The sequence below is a fragment of the Entelurus aequoreus genome, linkage group LG17 (genome assembly GCF_033978785.1).
Source record: "Entelurus aequoreus isolate RoL-2023_Sb linkage group LG17, RoL_Eaeq_v1.1, whole genome shotgun sequence".
NCBI classification, from domain to species: domain Eukaryota; kingdom Metazoa; phylum Chordata; class Actinopteri; order Syngnathiformes; family Syngnathidae; genus Entelurus; species Entelurus aequoreus.
In genome coordinates this window covers 3,015,719-3,038,549 of record NC_084747.1, presented here as the reverse complement: position 1 = coordinate 3,038,549, position 22,831 = coordinate 3,015,719, and the positions used below count along the sequence as shown (strand labels likewise).

Here is a 22,831-nt window from a genome sequence, read left to right as displayed (position 1 = left end):
CCGCATCTAAGTTAGCTTCTATTTTTTTAGCTTCGCCAAGCTGAAAAATATTAACCGTGTATTTACATGTTCATGGTTTAATAGTATTGTTGATGTTCTGTCTATCCTTCCAGTCAGGGTTTTTTTTAAATTTAGTTTCTATCTGCATTTGAGACTGATGCTATCACGTTAGCTCCGTGGCTAAGTTAGCTTCTATTTTTTTAGCTTCGCCAAGCTGAAAATTATTAACCGTGTATTTACATGTTCATGGTTTAATAGTATTGTTGATCTTCTGTCTATCCTTCCAGTCAGGGTTTTTTAAAATTTTGTTTCTATGTGCATTTGAGCCTGCTATCACGTTAGCTCCGTAGCTAAGTTAGCTTCTATTTTTTTTTTAGCTTCGCCAAGCTGAAAATTATTAACCGTGTATTTACATGTTTATGGTTTAATAGTATTGTTGATCTTCTGTCTATCCTTCCAGTCAGGGTTTTTTAAAATTTAGTTTCTATGTGCATTTGAGACTGATGCTATCACGTTAGCTCCGTAGCTAAGTTAGCTTCTATTTTTTTTAGCTTCGCCAAGCTGAAAATTATTAACCGTGTATTTACATGTTCATGGTGTAATAGTATTGTTGATCTTCTGTCTATCCTTCCAGTCAGGGTTTTTTTAAATTTTGTTTCTATGTGCATTTGAGCCTGCTATCACGTTAGCTCTGTAGCTAAGTTAGATTCTATTTTTTTAGCTTCGCAAAGCTGAAAATTATTAACCGTGTATTTACATGTTCATGGTTTAATAGTATTGTTGATCTTCTGTCTATCCTTCCAGTCAGGTTTTTTTTTTAATTTAGTTTCTTTCTGCATTTGAGACTGATGCTATCACGTTAGCTCCGTAGCTAAGTTAGCTTCTATTTTTTTTAGCTTCGCCAAGCTGAAAATTATTAACCGTGTATTTACATGTTCATGGTTTAATAGTATTGTTGATCTTCTGTCTATCCTTCCAGTCAGGGTTTTTTTAAATTTTGTTTCTATGTGCGTTTGAGCCTGCTATCACGTTAGCTCTGTAGCTAAGTTAGATTCTATTTTTTTAGCTTCGCCAAGCTGAAAAATATTAACCGTGTATGTTCATGGTTTAATAGTATTGTTGATGTTCTGTCTATCCTTCCAGTCAGGGTTTTTTAAAATTTTGTTTCTATGTGCATTTGAGCCTGCTATCACGTTAGCTCTGTAGCTAAGTTAGATTCTATTTTTTTAGCTTCGCAAAGCTGAAAATTATTAACCGTGTATTTACATGTTCATGGTTTAATAGTATTGTTGATCTTCTGTCTATCCTTCCAGTCAGGGTGTTTTTTTATTTAGTTTCTATCTGCATTTGAGACTGATGCTATCACGTTAGCTCCGTAGCTAAGTTAGCTTCTATTTTTTTAGCTTCGCCAAGCTGAAAATTATTAACCGTGTATTTACATGTTCATGGTTTAATAGTATTGTTGATCTTCTGTCTATCCTTCCAGTCAGGGTTTTTTAAAATTTTGTTTCTATGTGCATTTGAGCCTGCTATCACGTTAGCTCTGTAGCTAAGTTAGATTCTATTTTTTTAGCTTCGCAAAGCTGAAAATTATTAACCGTGTATTTACATGTTCATGGTTTAATAGTATTGTTGATGTTCTGTCTATCCTTCCAGTCAGGGTTTTTTTAAATTTTGTTTCTATGTGCATTTGAGCCTGCTATCACGTTAGCTCCGTAGCTAAGTTAGCTTCTATTTTTTTTAGCTTCGCCAAGCTGAAAATTATTAACCGTGTATTTACATGTTCATGGTTTAATAGTATTGTTGATCTTCTGTCTATCCTTCCAGTCAGGTTTTTTTTTAATTTAGTTTCTATGTGCATTTGAGCCTGCTATCACGTTAGCTCTGTAGCTAAGTTAGATTCTATTTTTTTAGCTTCGCCAAGCTGAAAATTATTAACCGTGTATTTACATGTTCATGGTTTAATAGTATTGTTGATCTTCTGTCTATCCTTCCAGTAAGGGTTTTTTTTTTTATTTAGTTTCTATTTGCATTTGAGACTGATGCTATCACGTTAGCTCCGTAGCTAAGTTAGCTTCTATTTTTTTAGCTTCGCCAAGCTGAAAATTATTAACCGTGTATTTACATGTTCATGGTTTAATAGTATTGTTGATCTTCTGTCTATCCTTCTAGTCAGAGTTTTTTTAAATTTTGTTTCTATGTGCATTTGAACCTGCTATCACGTTAGCTCTGTAGCTAAGTTAGATTCTATTTTTTTAGCTTCGCCAAGCTGAAAATTATTAACCGTGTATTTACATGTTCAGTCACTGTGAATGTCCATTTCGCGTTCTCGACTCTCATTTTCAAGAGGATATAGTATCTGAGGTGGTTTAAAATACAAATCCGTGATCCACAATAGAAAAAGGAGAGAGTGTGGAATCCAATGAGCCAGCTTGTACCTAAGTTACGGTCAGAGCGAAAAAAGATACGTCCTGCACTGCCTCTAGTTCTTCACTCTAACGTTCCTCATCCACAAATCTTTCATCTTCGCTCAAATTAATGAGGTAATCGTCGCTTTCTCGGTCCGAATGTCTCTCGCTCCATTGTAAACAAAACGGAATTGTGAGGAATCCTTTGTCTTGTGACGTCACGCTACTTCCGGTAGGGGCAAGGGTTGTTTTTATCAGATACCAAAAGTTGCGATCTTTATCGTCGTTGTTCTCTACTAAATCCTTTCAGCAAAAATATGGCAATATCGCGAAATGATCAAGTATGACACATAGAATGGATCTGCTGTTCCCGTTTAAATAAAAAATGCCATTTCAGTAGGCCTTTAAATCACCAAAATGATGCCAGAGCTCGGCCACTGCTGCCGCTCACTGCTCCCCTCACCTCCCAGGGGATGGGTCAAACGCAGGGAGTAATTCCACCACAGCTAGTGTGCGTGTGACTATCAGTGGTACTTTGACTTTAAATAACAGAGGCCACGTTTTGTAGTTGCTGCCCGGCGACTTTGGAGTCCTGCGGCCAGGAAGTGTGACTATTCCGGGCCCCAACGAGGTCCTGGTTTATGGCACAGTTCCGTGTGGGGGCTACAGACTATATGACAAAAGGCGTTAAATGGAACGAGCGACTGTTAAATTCCATTTATAAGTCAACGAGCGAAAATGGAGCGTGGTCAGCAGCATCTGTCCCCATCTCGCCTCTTTAGGTGTGCACTTTCACTGACCCGCTGGAGAGGTGAAGACCCCCACCCTCGTATCCACTTTGACACATAAACCCTTCGCCGAAGACTTCAATGCGTCTATTTGCAATCCACAATCGGAATAAAGGAGAAAAATGTGAAGCCAGCTGTGCACACGCCCACCCGTCCCCCGGCCCCATCCTGGTCAGAACCACATCTGGCCTGACCCGGCTCTCTGTTCCTATCACACTAATGAGCGCCACGGCCTTAATGGCTACCAGGATACCGCTGCAGATGTGCATTCGTATATAATCCAAGTCAATTGTTTTTGTCTGCTGGTTAAACAGCATATATCTTTTACCCACATGCTGGAAGAATTTCCAGGAAAGGGTTTGAAAATCCTGGCGCTTTCAGGGAAAACTGACAGAACTCCCGACAGTACTGCGATTGTTATTGTTGGAGGTGCTACAGACGCCGCATACAGCACGGTAATATCGAGGGTCGGACAGGAGGACACGTGCAGTAGGTAAGGTTATATTTTCCCCGGCCTCATTCCTGTGAGAATCCTGCGAGCGACTGAAGCATTAAGGAGTGGGACTGAACCAGGCCGAGCTGCTCAAACGACCACTGGGTGGCATCTGTGAGCCGATAATATTGGATCATCTCTTTGGGAGTCATCAGGTCAGTAGTGCATCCTTCGTCTGCACCCCCGCTTTAAGCCAGGGGTGAGGCAGAAACTAACCCTGACACACCGTGGTTATTTGAGCTGTATACTAACTGTACACTCACATTTTGACAATCACATCATGCTAGACCAGGGGTGTCAAACTATTTTTAGATCGGGGGCCACATGGAGAAAAATCTACTCCCAAGTGGGCCGGACTGGTAAAATCACGGCACGATAACTTAAAAATAAAGACAACTTTAGATTGTTTTCTTTGTTTAAAAATAGAACAAGGACTTTCTGAAAATGTACAAATCATAATTTTTTTAAAATTTGTTTACAGTTGCGGTTAATAGTATTTTATCTTTATTTGTCGTAATTTATATTTTCTGAATAAATTATGTGATAATGTTCATCAGTAAACTCGTTGGTGTTAATTTTCAATTTATCAAGATAAAAAAATATATGAAAATCTAATTACAGGATGTTATTTATGTAGTTTGCTCATTTTCCTCGACTGGTGTATTAACATCATGTGGTTTATTTTGTACATATGTTGCATCATCTACAAAGATACAAATAATATCTATTGCCACATCCAGTTGATACATTTAAAACAGCTGTTTCTTTCATTCAAAAATTTCAGGTGAATTTTTACACTCGGCAAACTCATCCCGTGGGCCGGATAAAACCTGTTTGCGGGCCTGATCCGGCCCGCGGGCCTGATCCGGCCCGCGGGCCGTACGTTTGACACCCCTGTGCTAGACTAAGGCTTAAGATTCACCTTTTTGATTTGGCCTTTTCGGATATAATTTATTTTATTGAAGTCACTTGTATTTTACTTTTTATCCTATTAGTTATGCAATATATTATTTAGTTCTATTTATTTATTATTTATTTACTGTATATTCATGTTATTTTTATCTTTTTTTTCCTAATCTTCATATGTCTTACTTATATTTTATTCTTCTTTATCACTACACATGGTTCTTACTATTTTATGAGTTTTCTTATTTTTATTTTCCAACGTTCCTCGGATGAGCCATCTGCCTCAGGGGTTATCGGCCGTGCTTGTAGAGAAGAGGAATAATGATAAGTTGTAGAATAAATAGATGAATTTTGGTGTAGAAAACCACACGTGCGAATGCTTTGGAGCATACACACAATACAAAAAAAGGTTATTTGTTTATCTTTTTTATAACAGTTAATGAAGATTCCATGATAACAAGAGTGTTGGCCTTTTAAAGGCCTACTGAAATGAATTTTTTTTAAATTTAAACAGGGATAGCAGATCCATTCTATGTGTCATACTTGATCATTTCGCGATATTGCCATATTTTTGCTGAAAGGATTTCGTAGAGAACATCGACGATAAAGTTCGCAACTTTTGGTCGCTGATAAAAAAAAAGCCTTGCCTGTACCGGAAGTAGCGTGACGTCACAGGTTGAAAGGCTCCTCACATTTCCCCATTGTTTAGACCAGCAGCGAGAGCGATTCGGACCGAGAAAGCGACGATTACCCCATTAATTTGAGCGAGGATGAAAGATTCGTGGATGAGGAACGTGAGAGTGAAGGACTAGAGTGCACTGCAGGACGTATCTTTTTTCGCTCTGACCGTAACTTAGGTACAAGCTGGCTCATTGGATTCCACACTCTCTCCTTTTTCTATTGTGGATCACGGATTTGTATTTTAAACCACCTCGGATACTATATCCTCTTGAAAATGAGAGTCGAGAACGCGAAATGGACATTCACAGTGACTTTTATCTCCACGACAATACATCGGCGAAGCACTTTAGCTACGGAGCTAACGTGATAGCATCGTGCTTAAATAGAAACAAAAGAAATAAGCCCCTGACTGGAAGGATAGACAGAAGATCAACAATACTACCAAACTCTGAACCTGTAACCACACGGTTAATGCTGTGCCGCCTGTCGAAGCCTAGCAATGCTGTTGCTAACGACGCCATTGAAGCTAACTTAGCTACGGGACCTCGACAGAGCTATGCTAAAAACATTAGCTATCCACCTACGCCAGCCCTCATCTGCTCATCAACACCCGTGCTCACCTGCGTTCCAGCGATCGACGGCGCGACGAAGGACTTCACCCGATCATCGATGCGGTCGGCGGCTAGCGTCGGATAGCGCGTCTGCTATCCAACTCAAAGTCCTCCTGGTTGTGTTGCTGCAGCCAGCCGCTAATACACCGATCCCACCTACAGCTTTCTTCTTAGCAGTCTCCATTGTTCATTAAACAAATTGTAAAAGATTCACCAACACAGATGTCCAGAATACTGTGGAATTTTGCGATGAAAACAGAGCTGTTTGTATTGTGATACAATGTGTCCGAATACTTCCGTTTCAACCATTGACGTCACGCGCATACGTCATCATACATAGACCTTTTCAACCGGAAGTTCCCCGGGAAATTTAAAATTGCCCTTTATAAGTTAAGATGGCCGTATTGGCATGTGTTGCAATGTTAAGATTTCATCATTGATGTATAAACTATCAGACTGCGTGGTCGCTAGTAGTGGCTTTCAGTAGGCCTTTAACAAATTGACAACCGGGGTTCCACTGTCGAAAAGAATGTGTAAAAAGTGACTAGAGAAGTGAAAGCAGGAGGTATGTGGGTGAAGTCAGAGGGATTAGTGCAGATAACCATGCAGAGGAGGCTTGAGGGCGTTAGCTTCAAGGTCCAACGTGCACAATGCCTGGACTGGTTCCGTGAGAGATTAAAAGCCCAAACAGCAGACTGGGAGGGACAGTGATGGCAGTTCAAAAAGAGGGTTGGACAATGAGCGGTTTTATGATCCTCCACATTGTTAACTCCCACTCTAAATGACTCCCTCTTGTGCAGACAGCCAATGAAGCGAGCACTTCACTTAAGACCGCCAGGAACCTCATCTGGGCTCCTCATCACGTACGCCCTTTTTCATATCAACCCCATCTACGACGTGTCACACAGGACATGATGGCTGCTCGCTTACATGGGGGGGGGAGGGGGGGGGGGCGTCTCAAGCTGCAGAGCGGGTGGTAAGATGATCTGTGCCGGCCTACATGCACCATCACAAAACCAGACTGACAATATCATCACTGCCATAACAACACACCTATCTGTTAATCCTAGCACAGGGGTCGGCAACCCAAAATGTTGAAAGAGCCATATTGGACCAAAAATACAAAAACAAATCTGTCTGGAGCCGCAAAAAATTAAAAGCCATATTACATACAGATAGTGTGTCATGAGATATACATTGAATTAAGATGACTTAAAGGAAACTAAATGACCTCAAATATAGCTACAAATGAGGCATAATGCTGCAATATGTACATATAGCTAGCCTAAATAGCATGTTAGCATCGATTAGCTTGCAGTCATGCACTGACCAAATATGTCTGATTAGCACTCCACACAAGTCAATAACATCAACAAAACTCACCTTTGTGCCTTCACGCACAACGTTAAAAGTTTGGTGGACAGAGTGAGACAGAAAAAGAAGTGGCATAAAACACGTCCTAGAAAGTCGGAGAAAGTTATACTTGTAAACAAACTACGGTGAGTTCAAGGACCGCCAAAATTAGTAGGACAAAACGGCGCTCGCCAAATACTCGAATCAGTGAAGCATGTTTAATACAAACAGTGTGATTTATAACAATTAGGGAGGTTTGCGTCATGTTTGTCCTCCTACGGAAACCATATTAAAACAAAAACTTTTTTTTTTTCCTCATCTTTTTCCATTTTTCATACATTTTAAAAAAAGCTCCTGAGAGCCACTAGGGCGGCGCTAAAGAGCCGCATGCGGCTCTAGAGCCGCGGGTTGCCGACCCCTGTCCTAGCAGAACATTTCACTTCCTGTTTCAGAGCCTCTCCTATATGTGCATTTCATATTTAGTAGGCAGTAGTTCCTGCTCCTCTAAGGCCCCTTCTACACTTATCCAGGGTAAATCCCACCTAACCTTATCCTTGTCCACACATACACAATGGTCCTTTAAAGGCCTACTGAAAGCCACTACTAGCGACCACGCAGTCTGATAGTTTATATATCAATGATGAAATCTTAACATCGCAACACATGCCAATACGGCCGGGTTAACTTATAAAGTGACATTTTAAATTTCCCGCTAAACTTCCGGTTGAAAACGTCTATGTATGATGACGTATGCGCGTGACGTCAATGGTTGACGCTACCTGCTGCCACCTACTGATACGGAAGAGTATTACACGGTTACTCTGCCGAGCTCTAGACAGCACAGACGCTCAACAACGGCACATTTTTTGCGGATTATAATTAATGGTTTGCAAAAATGTTTTTTAACCCAAATAGCTGAAATGACATTATCTCCCACGGCACACCAGACTGTATCTACCTCAAAGAACTACTCACCCCCAAATCCTCCACACGACACCTCCGCTGCGGACAGGCTAACCTCCTCCAACCTCCGAGGACAAAGCTACGAACAATGGGAGACAGGGCTTTCTGCTACGCTGCTCTCAGTCTGTGGAACGCTCTCCCTGACCACCTGAGGGCACCACAGACTGTGGATGCTTTTAAAAAAGGCTTAAAAACCCTTCTTTTTTAAAAAAAAGCCTTTTTTTTTTTAGATATATGCATACTAGTTTTAGCTATTTGGCTGTTCCAGTTTTTTCTTTTTTTTATTACACTGTAGCACTTTGAGGTTGTTTACTCCAGTGTTTTTCAACCTTTTTTGAGCCAAGGCACATTTTTTGCGTTGAAAAAATCCGGAGGCACACCACCAGCAGAAATCTTTAAAAAAACGAAACTCAGTTGACAGTAAAAAGTCGTTGTCGCAATTGTCGGATATTAATTCAAACCATAACCATAACCAACCATGCATCACTATAGCACTTGTCTCAAAGTAGGTCTACTGTCACGACCCGTCACATCCCGCCGTCACATCCCGCCGTGACTTATTTTGAGTTTTTCTGTGTTTTCCTGTGTGTAGTGTTTTAGTTCTTGTCTTGCGCTCCTATTTTGGTGATTTGTCATGTCATGTACGGATGTACTCTGTGGACGCCGTCTGCTCCACACGCTGTAAGTCTTTGCTGTCGTCCAGCATTCTGTTTTTGTTTACGTTGTAGCCAGTTCAGTTGTAGTTTCGTTCTGCATGGCCTTCCCTAAGCTTCAATGCCTTTTCTTAGGGGCACTCACCTTTTGTTTATTTTTGGTTTAAGCATTAGATACCTTTTTACCTGCACGCTGCCTCCCGCTGGCGTCTTCATATTGTGATCCCCGACATCTACAAAGCAATTAGCTACCTGCTGCCACCTACTGATACGGAAGAGTATTACACGGTTACTCTGCCGAGCTTTAGACAGCACTGACACTCAACGGCACATTATTTGCGGATTATAATTACTGGTTTGCAAAAAAAAGTTTGAACCCAAATAGCTGAAATGACATTATCTCCCACGGCACACCAGACTGTATCTACCTCAAAGAACTACTCACCCCCAAATCCTCCACACGACACCGCCGCTGCGGACAGGCTAACCTCCTCCAACCTCCGAGGACAAAGCTACGAACAATGGGAGACAGGGCTTTCTGCTACGCCGCTCTCAGTCTGTGGAACGCTCTCCCTGACCACCTGAGGGCACCACAGACTGTGGATGCTTTTAAAAAAGGCTTAAAAACCGTTCTTTTTAAAAAAAAACTTTTTTTAGATATATGCATACTAGTTTTAGCTATTTGGCTGTTCCAGTGTTTCTTTTTTTTTATTACACTGTAGCACTTTGAGGTTGTTTACTCCAGTGTTTTTCAACCTTTTTTGAGCTTAGGCACATTTTTTGCGTTGAAAAAATCCGGAGGCACACCACTAGCAGAAATCTTTAAAAAAACGAAACTCAGTTGACAGTAAAAAGTCGTTGTCGCAATTGTCGGATATTAATTCAAACCATAACCATAACCAACCATGCATCACTATAGCACTTGTCTCAAAGTAGGTCTACTGTCACGACCCGTCACATCCCGCCGTCACATCCCGCCGTGACTTATTTTGAGTTTTTCTGTGTTTTCCTGTGTGTAGTGTTTTAGTTCTTGTCTTGCGCTCCTATTTTGGTGATTTGTCATGTCATGTACGGATGTACTCTGTGGACGCCGTCTGCTCCACACGCTGTAAGTCTTTGCTGTCGTCCAGCATTCTGTTTTTGTTTACGTTGTAGCCAGTTCGGTTGTAGTTTCGTTCTGCATAGCCTTCCCTAAGCTTCAATGCCTTTTCTTAGGGGCACTCACCTTTTGTTTATTTTTGGTTTAAACATTAGACACCTTTTTACCTGCACGCTGCCTCCCGCTGGCGTCTTCATATTGTGATCCCCGACATCTACAAAGCAATTAGCTACCTGCTGCCACCTACTGATACGGAAGAGTATTACACGGTTACTCTGCCGAGCTTTAGACAGCACTGACACTCAACGGCACATTATTTGCGGATTATAATTACTGGTTTGCAAAAAAAAGTTTGAACCCAAATAGCTGAAATGACATTATCTCCCACGGCACACCAGACTGTATCTACCTCAAAGAACTACTCACCCCCAAATCCTCCACACGACACCGCCGCTGCGGACAGGCTAACCTCCTCCAACCTCCGAGGACAAAGCTACGAACAATGGGAAACAGGGCTTTCTGCTACGCCGCTCTCAGTCTGTGGAACGCTCTCCCTGACCACCTGAGGGCACCACAGACTGTGGATGCTTTTAAAAAAGGCTTAAAAACCCTTCTTTTTAAAAAAAAAAAGCCTTTTTTTTTTAGATACATGCATACTAGTTTTAGCTATTTGGCTGTTCCATTTTTTTCTTTTTATTACACTGTAGCACTTTGAGGTTGTTTACTCAATGTAAAGTGCTTTTTACAAATAAAATGTATTATTATTATTATTATTATCATTATCTCACGGCACAGTGGTTGAAAAACACTGGCCTAGACGAGCAAACCACCATTGATCTCCATGAAATGCAGTTGCTGCAAAGACGACGACAATACACACCGCCGGGCCTCAGATGTCGAACGGAGCGGACATCAAACGCAGGTAGCATTTGCGACGACGCTAAACACACCTGTTTCTCATCCTCCTTGTTTGTGCTCAGTGGAGCTGGCATGTGAAGAATGTAAATTACACGTGCTTCGCTTCTGTTGCGGAGGGGGTGGGTGGTGTGCAGCCATTACAGAAGACCCCTCCAAACCAGTCTCTTGCTGGATGATTACAGGGTCCGCGGACGACGGGGCCTGACGGGAAGACATCACAGGTCGATGGGGGCGGGGACGATACCCCGGCGGAAAAAACTCCAAAGAAAGAAAATGTGCTGCCATGGTTATCTTTGTTGTTTTGATTCACGCCGGGCGTCATCACCACGCCGCCCCGTCTTGTCCCCTCAAAGACACTGAGGCCATTGTTTCAAAGTTAAACAGGAGCTGTTTTTGTCCGCTCCGAGGACTTCACAATAAACTGCCCACCCCACGTGTTTTGGAATTCCTGCTTTTGACGCAGAGGGATGCGGGCCAGCCGATGAGTATCTTTTAAAGACTTTGCCAAGTCCTCATCCTGCAGAGCGTTTGCGACATCTCTTCTTCTTCTGCTCTTTAGATTAGACGCTTCCTGTTGTGGCCACTTCCTGTCGGGGCAAAGTTTAATTTGGCAACAAAAATAGAAGCTTTTTTGCATTCAGTGAGAATGGACACTTCCTGTTTTGGTTGTACCAGATGAGGTCTACAGGTGATTGCATGTTTTAATGACAGACTGGATTCCGTTTGTACTTCATTCTGCACTTGTTTACGCACTTTTACTTATAAACTTATAAACCTCCGCACTAGGGTTGTACTGTATCCCGGTGTTAGTATAGTACCGCGATACTAATGAATCATATTCGGTACTACACAGCCCCCGTCGTCGTCACGTCGTGTCACTGCTGGTTTTTACGAGCAGACGAGCATGTTCGGCAGCGCACAATCACGGAGTACTTACAGGCAGACACGGTGTGTAGACAGAAAAGGGAGAACAGACACATTTTGGCTTAAAAACTGACGATAAAGTTGAAGTTATAACACTGAAACACCCTCAGGAAGAGGTGCTTTAAGACATGGCTAGCTAGCTAGCGGCTAACGTCCATCCGCCGTCGGCAGTGTTTTAGCTACGTCTAACCTACTCAGTGGCCTAGTGGTTAGAGTGTTCGCCCTGAGATCGGTAGGTTGTGAGTTCAAACCCCGGCCGAGTCATACCAAAGACTATAAAAATGGGACCCGTTACCTCCCTGCTTGGCACTCAGCATCAAGGGTTGGAATTGGGGGTTAAATCACCAAAAATGATTCCGGTATCTAAAATAAAACAGTTTTCTAAACTGGACTTTCAATGGAAGCAGGAGGTAATAATTAAAGGAATATCTCCATCGAGACAGAGAGACTTTTAAAACTGAAGAAAGAAAATAAGGAAGACTTCTTTAAACAAGTTATCGATGCTTTTGGTCAGAAGGAGCTGCAAATGGACTCCATTTATAAGTACAGGTAAGACCATAATAACGTTTTTTTTATTAAATGTGCTTTTCATGATGGTATGCTTACATCACACTCAAAGCGCACGCCTAAATTTACCGCATTTCTTTTGGTAAACAGGAGGTAATACTTAAAAGGAAGATTTACATCGAGACAGAGAGACTTTTAAAACTGAAGAAAGATAAGGAAGTCTTCTATATCGATGCTTTTCTTCAAAAGGAGCTGGCATGGACTCATTTATACCTAAAGGTAAGACAATAATAACGTTTTTTTTTATTAAATGTGCTTTTCATGATAAGGTAAGCGCCGGAGTGAGAAGAGGTTTTAAAATAATTACCGCATGCACGGCCATCCCGCCGGCTTCCGGTAAACGCCGGAGTGACAGGAGGTTTTAAATTAATTAGCGCCCCTGCGGCTATTCAAGGAAATACGGTAACCATAAAATTTGCTACAAACCTTTAGGGGACTGAGAAGCAAGAAAGTTGAGCCAGACCGGTTAAAATAAACATGATAGATGACTTAGATACTGATTGATTATAAGGCATTGCCAAATACGTTATGTTAGTAGCATTTTGACCACAACCAAGGGGGCGCCAAAAATTCAATTTACAGTCACGAGTGAAAATGAAGACGTGGGCAACGACACATTCCTGCCATTTTCAGGCCAGAACGTTCTCTGATTGAAAGTTTCAAGTCGGGATGAGCTCAAAAATCCTCATGTGGCTTTGATAGGTTCTCCTGGAAGAAGGGGGGCCCCAAAAACAACATGGTTAGTCCAAATTGGGGCTAACTCGAATCTATGAGCTATGCATAAAAAACACGTGACCTGTAGTGATTTAAAAATATATCTGGTGCTTATAGTGCTCAACCATCTGAATCAAATGAGTCTCAAACGTCACTAAAGAAGCACGGGTCTGTTGCCTCACCATTCCCGGACATATTTTGGCGCTACAGGGAGAAATAACTGCCCCACCCCCCATGTGTTACAGAGGGGTCCACTGAGGCCCGCATAGAGAAAAATGTAAGGGTGTGGGGGCCGCTTTGATATTGTTCACATGTTAATTAAGTAGAACATGTGTTTATCCAAATCAATACAGTGTGGGTTAAGACATGCTGAGCTTGGTGGTAATGGTCAAGGTTATTTATTTATATAGCACCATTTTAAAACAGCCACTGCAGCCCCAAAGTGCTGCACAGATTATATAAACAGAAAAGAAAAGATTAAAAAACCCCAAAAGAAGTACAAAACATTCTATACGTACAAAACCCAAAAGCAGTGAAGTTGTCACGTTGTGTAAATGGTAAATAAAAAGAGAATACAATGATTTACAAATCCTTTTCAACTTATATTCAATGGACTGGAACTGGAAAACGTTATTTTTTGCAAATATGAGCTCATTTGGAATTTGGTGCCTGCAACATGTTTCCAAAAAGCTGGCACAAGTGGCAAAAAAGACTGACAAAGTTGAGGAATGCTCATCAAAGACTTATTGGGAACATCGCACAGGTGAACAGGCTAATTGGGAACAGGTGGGTGCCATGATTGGGTATAAAAGCCGATACCATGAAATGCTCAGTCGTTCACAAACAAGGACGGGGGCGAGGGTCACCACTTTGTCAACAAATGCCTGAGCAAATTGTAAGAACAAAATTTCTCAACCAGCTATTGCAAGGAATTTAGGGATTTCACCACCGTAACACAACATAAACACAACAGAACAAATACCCAGAACTAGGGATGTCCGATAATGGCTTTTTGCCGATATCCGATATTCCGATATTGTCCAACTCTTTAATTACCGATACCGATATCAACCGATACCGATATCAACCGATATATGCAGTCGTGGAATTAACACGTTATTATGCCTAATTTGGACAACCAGGTATGGTGAAGATAAGGTACTTTTTAAAAAAAATAATAAAATAAGATAACTAAATTAAAAACATTTTCTTGAATAAAAAAGAAAGTAAAACAATATAAAAACAGTTACATAGAAACTAGTCATTAATGAAAATGAGTAAAATTAACTGTTAAAGGTTAGTACTATTAGTGGAGCAGCAGCACGCACAATCATGTGTGCTTACGGACTGTATCCCTTGCAGACTGTATTGATATATATTGATATATAAGGTAGGAACCACAATATTGATAACAGAAAGAAATGGGGGGAGGGAGGTTTTTTGGGTTGGTGCACTAATTGTAAGTGTATCTTGTGTTTTTTATGTTGATTTAATAAAAAAGAACAAAATAAAAAAAATAAAAACGATATAGATAATAAAAAAACCGATACCGATAATTTCCGATATTACATTTTAACGCATTTATCGGCCGATAATATCGGCCTGCCGATATATTGCAGTGTGTTAAAAAAAAAAAATGCACTTTGTGACTTCAATAATAAATATGGCAGTGCCATGTTGGCATTTTTTTTCCATAACTTGAATTAATTTATTTTGGAAAACCTTGTTACATTGTTTAATGCATCCAGCGGGGCATCACAACAAAATTAGGCATGATAATGTGTTCATTCCACGACTGCATATATCGGTATCGGTTGATATCGGAATCAGTAATTAAGAGTTGGACAATATCGGAATATCTGCAAAAAACTAGGGATGTCCGATAATGGCTTTTTGCCGATATCCGATATTCCGATATTGTCCAACTCTTTAATTACCGATACCGATATCAACCGATACCGATATCAACCGATATATGCAGTCGTGGAATTAACACATTATTATGCCTGATTTGGACAACCATGTATGGTGAAGATAAGGTTCTTTTTAAAAAAAAAAAATAAATAAGATAACTAAATTTAAAAAAAATTCCTGAATAAAAAAGAAAGTAAAACAATATAAAAACAGTTACATAGAAACTAGTAATTAATGAAAATGAGTAAAATGAACTGTTAAAGGTTAGTACTATTAGTGGAGCAGCAGCACGCACAATCATGTGTGCTTACGGACTGTATCCCTTGCAGACTGTATTGATATATATTGATATATAATGTAGGAAGCAGAATATTAATAACAGAAAGAAATGGGGGGAGGGAGGTTGTTTGGGTTGGTGCACTAATTGTGAGTGTATCTTGTGTTTTTTATGTTGATTTAATAAAAAAATAAAAAACAAAAAAATAAAAAAGGATACAGATAATAAAAAAACCGATACCGATAATTTCCGATATTACATTTTAACGCATTTATCGGCCGATAATATCGGCCTGCCGATATATTGCAGCATGTTAAAAAAAAATAATGCACTTTGTGACTTCAATAATAAATATGGCAGTGCCATGTTGGCATTTTTTTTTCCATAACTTGAATTAATTTATTTTGTAAAACCTTGTTACATTGTTTAATGCATCCAGCGGGGCATCACAACAAAATTAGGCATGATAATGTGTTCATTCCACCACTGTATATATCGGTATCGGTTGATATCGGAATCAGTAATTAAGAGTTGGACAATATCGGAATATCTGCAAAAAACTAGGGATGTTCGATAATGGCTTTTTGCCGATATCCGATACTCCGACTCTTTAATTACCGATACCGATATCAACCGATACCGATATCAACGGATATATGCAGTCGTGGAATTAACACATTATTATGCCTAATTTGGACAACCATGTATGGTGAAGATAAGGTACTTTTTTTTTTAAATAATAAAATAAGATAACTAAATTTAAAAAAAATTCTTGAATAAAAAAGAAAGTAAAACAATATAAAAACAGTTACATAGAAACTAGTAATGAATGAAAATGAGTCAAATTAACTGTTAAAGGTTAGTACTATTAGTGGAGCAGCAGCACGCACAATCATGTGTGCTTACGGACTGTATCCCTTGCAGACTGTATTGATATATATTGATATATAATGTAGGAACCAGAATATTGATAACAGAAAGAAATGGGGGGAGGGAGGTTTTTTGGGTTGGTGCACTAATTGTAAGTGTATCTTGTGTTTTTTATGTTGATTTAATAAAAAAATAAAAAAATAAAAAAAACAACAACGATACAGATTAAAAAAAAACCCGATACCGATAATTTCCGATATTACATTTTAACGCATTTATCGGCCGATAATATCGGCAGGCCGATATTATCGGACATCCCTACCCAGAACCCCTTGCAGCATGTTAAAAAAAAAATAATGCGCTTTGTAACTTCAATAATAAATATGGCAGTGCCATGTTGGCATTTTTTTCTCCATAACTTGAATCAATTTATTTTGGAAAACCTTGTTACATTGTTTAATGCATCCAGCGGGGCATCACAACAAAATTAGGCATGATAATGTGTTCATTCCACGACTGCATATATCGGTATCGGTTGATATCGGAATCAGTAATTAAGAGTTGGACAATATCGGAATATCTGCAAAAAACTAGGGATGTCCGATAATGGCTTTTTGCCGATATCCGATATTCCGATATTGTCCAACTCTTTAATTACCGATACCGATATCAACCGATACCGATATCAACCGATATATGCAGTCGTGGAATTAACACATTATTATGCCTAATTTGGACAACCATGTATGGTGAAGATAAGGTACTTTTTAAAAATAATAATAAAATAAGATAACTAAATTAAAAACATTTTCTTGAATAAAAAAGAAAGTACAACAATATAAAAACAGTTACATAGAAACTAGTCATAATGAAAATGAGTAAAATTAACTGTTAAAGGTTAGTACTATTAGTGGAGCAGCAGCACGCACAATCATGTGTGCTTACGGACTGTATCCCTTGCAGACTGTATTGATATATATTGATATATAATGTAGGAACCAGAATATTGATAACAGAAAGAAATGGGGGAGGGAGGTTTTTTGGGTTGGTGCACTAATTGTAAGTGTATCTTGTGTTTTTTATGTTGATTTAATAATAATAAAAACAATTTAAAAAAAAAAAAAAAATTAAAAAAACCAAAAAAAAAACGATACAGATAATTAAAAAAAACGATACCGATAATTTCCGATATTACATTTTAACGCATTTATCGTCCGATAATATCGGCAGGCCGATATTATCGGACATCCCTACAAAAAAACCTTTATCGGACATCTCTACTTATGTTGTCATTTTGTTTTGCAGGTGCCACTTTCGGGAAATTTCCAGTTTTACTTTGTTTTCTGTGTAGCGTTTTCCGTGAGCTGCGGGCCACAAATGTTCCCCGGGGCCGTTCATCGGACACGCCTGCCATGAACTCTTCCAGGACCTTGTTCTTGACTATTTGCTTCGGTTTCCTTTCTTTTTATCCAATTTCCAGCATATCAGATCTCCAGCGGAGCTAAAAGAGTTGTCATTGTGTCCAAAGTCACAATACCTGCGCCACAATGGGCCACCTCGACGTTTCAGAGTCCCCTTTTAAAGCCAGGGTCGCGTCTCCGATTCCTGATCTGGCCTGTGAAAGTGATCCTCTTCTTTCACTGCGGTTTGTGTGACTGTGGGAAGAGCCGCGGTACCGGGAACCAGATGGCTCTGGTGAAAAAGACGGGGCGTCCCGTCAGCTTCCCTTGAGCCTGGGGGCTCCATTACGGAGGATCTATTGAGGACCAGAAGATTCTGTTTCATGGCACCGGCAGAGTGTGACCACCTCACTGTTTGTCAGAGGTGGGACCAAGTCATTGCTTTGCAAGTCACAAGTAAGTCTCAAGTCTTTGCCCTCAAGTCTCGAGTCAAGTCCCGAGTCAAGACAGGCAAGTCCCGAGTCAAGTCCAAAGTCAAGACTAGAAAGTCTCAAGTCAAGTCACAAGTCCTGCATTTTGAGTTTCGAGTCCTTTCAAGTCCTTTTAACCACAGACTAATATTTTTACACAGATTGTGTATGCTTTTAAAACGCTGTATTTATTTATTAAAACAAGTGCATTTGAAATTGCAGGGGAAAAAATAGTGCTGACATTGCAATTCATAATAGCACTATTAACCAGTCATTTTAATAGTTTAAAGTGGTTAGAGTGTCCGCCCTGAGATCGGTAGGTTGGAGTTCAAATCCCAGCCGAGTCATACCAAAGACTATAAAAATGGGACCTATTACCTCCCTGCTTGGCACTCAGCATCAAGGTTTGGAATTGGGGGTTAAATCACCAAAATGATTCCCGGGCGCGGCGCCGCTGCTGCCCACTGCTCCCCAAGGGGATGGGTCAAATGCAGAGGACAAATTTCACCACACCTAGTGTGTGTGTGACAATCATTGGTACATTAACTTTAACTTAACAATTTTAAAAATTTAACTCATTCCTTTACAGAATAAACACATTTACAAAAACAAACATTAACATACTATTGGTTGTATTTTATGAAAATAATATAACCACAGAGTTGAGAAGGAGCAAAGATCTTCAATATTTGTATGTGAAAATCACAAAGAAATCTTCCGGGGGAGATGACCCCCCTACAGGGGTTTGGTTTACAAACTTTCAGCCCCACCTAAAACAAAATTCACCAGCCGCCACTGATTATGATGCATTCTCATTTTAGGCAAAATATAAGACAATACTTTCTTAACAGTATAATTGTAACCAGGAATAAGTCTTCAAGTAACAATATTCAAATACTAACATTGTTGGGTAAGACAGCATTTGGTTTTATTCTGAATCCAGTATAACAGATTGGTGGTTTTAGCTGATATAAAGACTTTCAGGTGTTTATATATGTTGAAGTATTTGGCAGACGCTTTTATCCAAAGCGACATACATAAAAAATACATATATAACAATCACTGTAAACATGATCATTTAAGGGAAGAATGTAATAGAAAATATCAATACAAAGTGTCAAGACAGAATAAACTCTCTGCTGCTGCAGTCTATAGGTCCCTAAGATATATAGATATCTAATGTATTCATACATTGTTTATGTAGGATATATGCATGTATATATAACCTAATCATATTGTTTCTTCAATTTAAAAATAGCTGACCGTTTTTTTCCCCTTTCTCTGGGATTATATTCCCAGTTTTGATCTCGGACGTCTGGTCATTTATAGCGTATAAGAATATTATATTACTGTTAAGCAAACTATGAATAATAAAAACGCCAAAGCATGTGTCCGTTATCATAGCTACACGTTTGACAAAAAAACCGCGTGAAAATCAGTGGTATTCAGTGAGGTAAAATGAATTAAATTCGCTGACAGTTCATTGCTCCTGCCAAATGAATTGCACTGAGTGGAGCGGATCACCACTCCAAGATGGCGGCGCCGCGTCTCGTCTGTGCCAATAGGCAGTACGTCCTCCCGAATGGGAACCCATCCATTCTGAGGACAGTCATACTCGACTACGAGTGACTGCCGATGATGATGATGAGCGCTCAATGCTGCGTACCCTTATAAGATGTCTATGGTTATAACGTTAGCAGTGAGTTTACAGCCTCACTGATTTAACTACACAGCAAATAAAAGTCATGTTACTTAGCCAATAAACGTTATCTTACATTCAAAACTTTCCCATTCTTTGTGCAACTTCAAATGTCGAACGAAGTTGGAAGTTGTTGCGTCTCCGTCTGTAATATTCGAACTGCGTGATTTGCATACGGCAATTCGTTTTTTGTTGACCAAGTCGTAGTTTTTATACCCAAACGAAACCAACTTTGGCATAATTGTTTCTCACTGCCGCATTGTTTGACAACTCATGTTCGGTGGTTGTCCTGCAATTTGATTGGATGAGAGCTGTGTGATGAAACCAACGTAGATTTAATTTGATTGGCTGTTGTACTGACAGCACACCAGCTGACAAGCAGCACACACGCTTATAGACACAGACGTATAAAATGAAAGATACGGAGCGCTCCCAAATAACTTTTTAAGCTTTGGGTTTTGGGGAAAGTAGCAAGTCATTTCAAGTCAAAAGGCTCAAGTCCAAGTGAAGTCACAAGTCATTGATGTTAAAGTCTAAGTCGAGTTGCAAGTCTCTTTACATTTTGTCAAGTCGAGTCTAAAGTCATCAAATGCATGACTCGAGTCTGACTCGAGTCCAAGTCATGTGACTCGAGTCCACACCTCTGCTGTTTGTCAAGGTTCCCCCTCCAATTGAAGCCTGGGAGATGTCATTGACTTCTCAACTTGAAGGACAACCACTGGGATGAGTTGAGTCCAGTGAAGTTCCTGAAGCCAGAAGAGAAAGACCCTTCCACCATTTCCTCCTAAGAACCAGCGTCCTACATGTAGACCAACAAAACTAGGGAATGTCAAAAAGCACAAGAAACGCCATGTGAACATGCTTCATGTTTTTAGCATGTCGTTCATCCACTTTGCGGTCCACAATTCGGTACTTTTACCGACCGAATTCCGTCAGTATTACCAGGGACTAGGGGTGTAACGGTACACAAAAATGTCGGTTTGGTACGTACCTCGGTTTATAGGTCACGGTTCGGTTCATTTTCGGTACAGTAAGAAAACAACAAAATATACATTTTTTGGGTTATTTATTTACCAAATTTGTAAACAATGGCTTTATCCTTTTAACATTGGGAACACTATAATAATCCTGCCCACGTTAATCAACATTAAACTGCCTCAAGTTGTTGCTCAGATGAAATAAAATGACAAAACTTTTCTTCTACATATAAAAAGTGCAACATTAAACAGCATTTGGGAAGCCTGTAGTTGATTTTTATTATGGAAATGTTATATTTTTATCAACATGTGATAGCAGGGACCCTGCCATTCAAAACTAGGCTGCTGCATTACTAATGATTAGGGATGTCCGATAATGGCTTTTTGCCGATATTCCGATATTGTCCAACTCTTTAATTACCGATACCGATATCAACCGATACCGATATCAGCCGATATATGCAGTCGTGGAATTAACACATTATTATGCCTAATTTGGACCACCAGGTATGGTGAAGATAAGGTACTTTTTAAAAAAATAATAATAATAAGATAACTAAATCAAAAACATTTTCTTGAATAAAAAAGAAAGTAAAACAATATAAAAACAGTTACATAGAAACTAGTAATTAATGAAAATGAGTAAAATGGTTAAAGGTTAGTACTATTAGTGGAGCAGCAGCACGCACAATCATGTGTGCTTACGGACTGTATCCCTTGCAGACTGTATTGATATATATTGATATATAACAGACCTGGGCATTCTGCGGCCCGCGGGCCGCATCCGGCCCTTTGTGCGTCCCTGTCCGGCCCGCGTGAGGCCAATTATAAATTACAAAATAAATTTTAAAAAGTATCTATGTCGAGTGTGCAATACAACGGTGCTGCTTTTGTTTTGAAAATCGTTATTTGTATTACTTCCGTGTGCACGTATGCGTGATTGTGAGTGAATGTGAACAACTGCAATTACAAAATAAAGTTGAAAAAACATCTATGTCCTGCGCGCAATACAACTGTGCTGCTTTTATTTTGAAAAGTATTATTTATGGGCGTGTGTCCGTGTGTAACCTGCGAGTGAAGGTGCACATGCAGCGACAAGTGATGCACGGTTTACACCCGAGACGCCAAAAAGAGAAAAGTTGATGAGGAATGCCGTGTTTTTAACAACACATGAACTGCAAAGCAACGTCCCCTCACCTAAGGTGCGTGCCTGCGCAATTGCGCACTGCTCAAGCGTCCGCTGCGCGCAGCAAGTATATATGCCGCGCACCAAATCAAATCCCATCTGAATTCTAAACAAAATAAACATATTTATTCTATGGAATTTTGCAATGCAACTTTGAGTAACAGTGACAACAAGCGGCCCTAACGGTGTTCGTCAACACCGTTCAATTGAACACCGTTCAATTATTGTAACGTCTATCGAGATGCTTCGAGGACAGGAATTATATCGATCACTTTATTGAACAAAACTGTTTATATTCGGACATAACCACACCAAAAACATGAGTAAAACAATTCTATCTCGAAAAACTAGTCATTTTCTGCCGTACAAACCAGGCCAAAACCAACTTGTCATCTGTCACCAACACGCATAGCACTAAACCACTGGTGCGTTTAAGGCCACACAAAAAGTCGGACAACTCAAACACCACACAAAGTTACACTATGACTCCTCAGTCATACGTGTGCTTATTTTACTGTCATTTATTATTAATGTTAATTTATATATATTAGTCATGGAATGCTGTTACACACACTATGTTGAAGTATTAGTATTATTATTATTATTATTATTATTTATCTTACGGTATATATCAAAAATAATATTGAGCAAAATTTAATTGAAATATTGTCGATGTGGCCCTCTAGCAGTGCTCGGGTAGCTCATGCGGCCCCCGGTAAAAATTAATTGCCCACCCCTGATATATAATGTAGGAACCAGAATATTGATAACAGAAAGAAATGGGGGGAGGGAGTTTTTTTGGGTTGGTGCACTAATTGTAAGTGTATCTTGTGTTTTTCATGTTGATTTAATAAAAAATAAAAAATAAAAAATAAAATAAAAATAAAAACGATACAGATAATAAAAAACCGATACCGATAATTTCCGATATTACATTTTAACGCATTTATCGGCCGATAA

At 39.7% G+C, this 22,831-nt stretch overlaps 2 protein-coding genes across 2 annotated transcripts in view; both read right to left on the bottom strand.

Annotated features, from left to right (window-relative positions):
* LOC133631818 (kremen protein 1-like) overlaps nt 1–3,465 on the bottom strand; it is a 135,108-nt gene extending 131,643 nt beyond the window's left edge. Inside the window, exons 1-2 of the mRNA XM_062023978.1 lie at nt 3,347–3,465; nt 3,209–3,283 (exon numbers count right to left, since the gene is read on the bottom strand). Of these exons, the coding sequence (XP_061879962.1) occupies nt 3,209–3,283; nt 3,347–3,465 (194 nt within the window). The remainder of the gene's footprint in view (nt 1–3,208; nt 3,284–3,346) is intronic.
* The window catches only part of kank1a (KN motif and ankyrin repeat domains 1a), a 453,264-nt gene that overhangs the window by 222,488 nt on the left and 207,945 nt on the right, over nt 1–22,831 (bottom strand). The window lies entirely within an intron of this gene.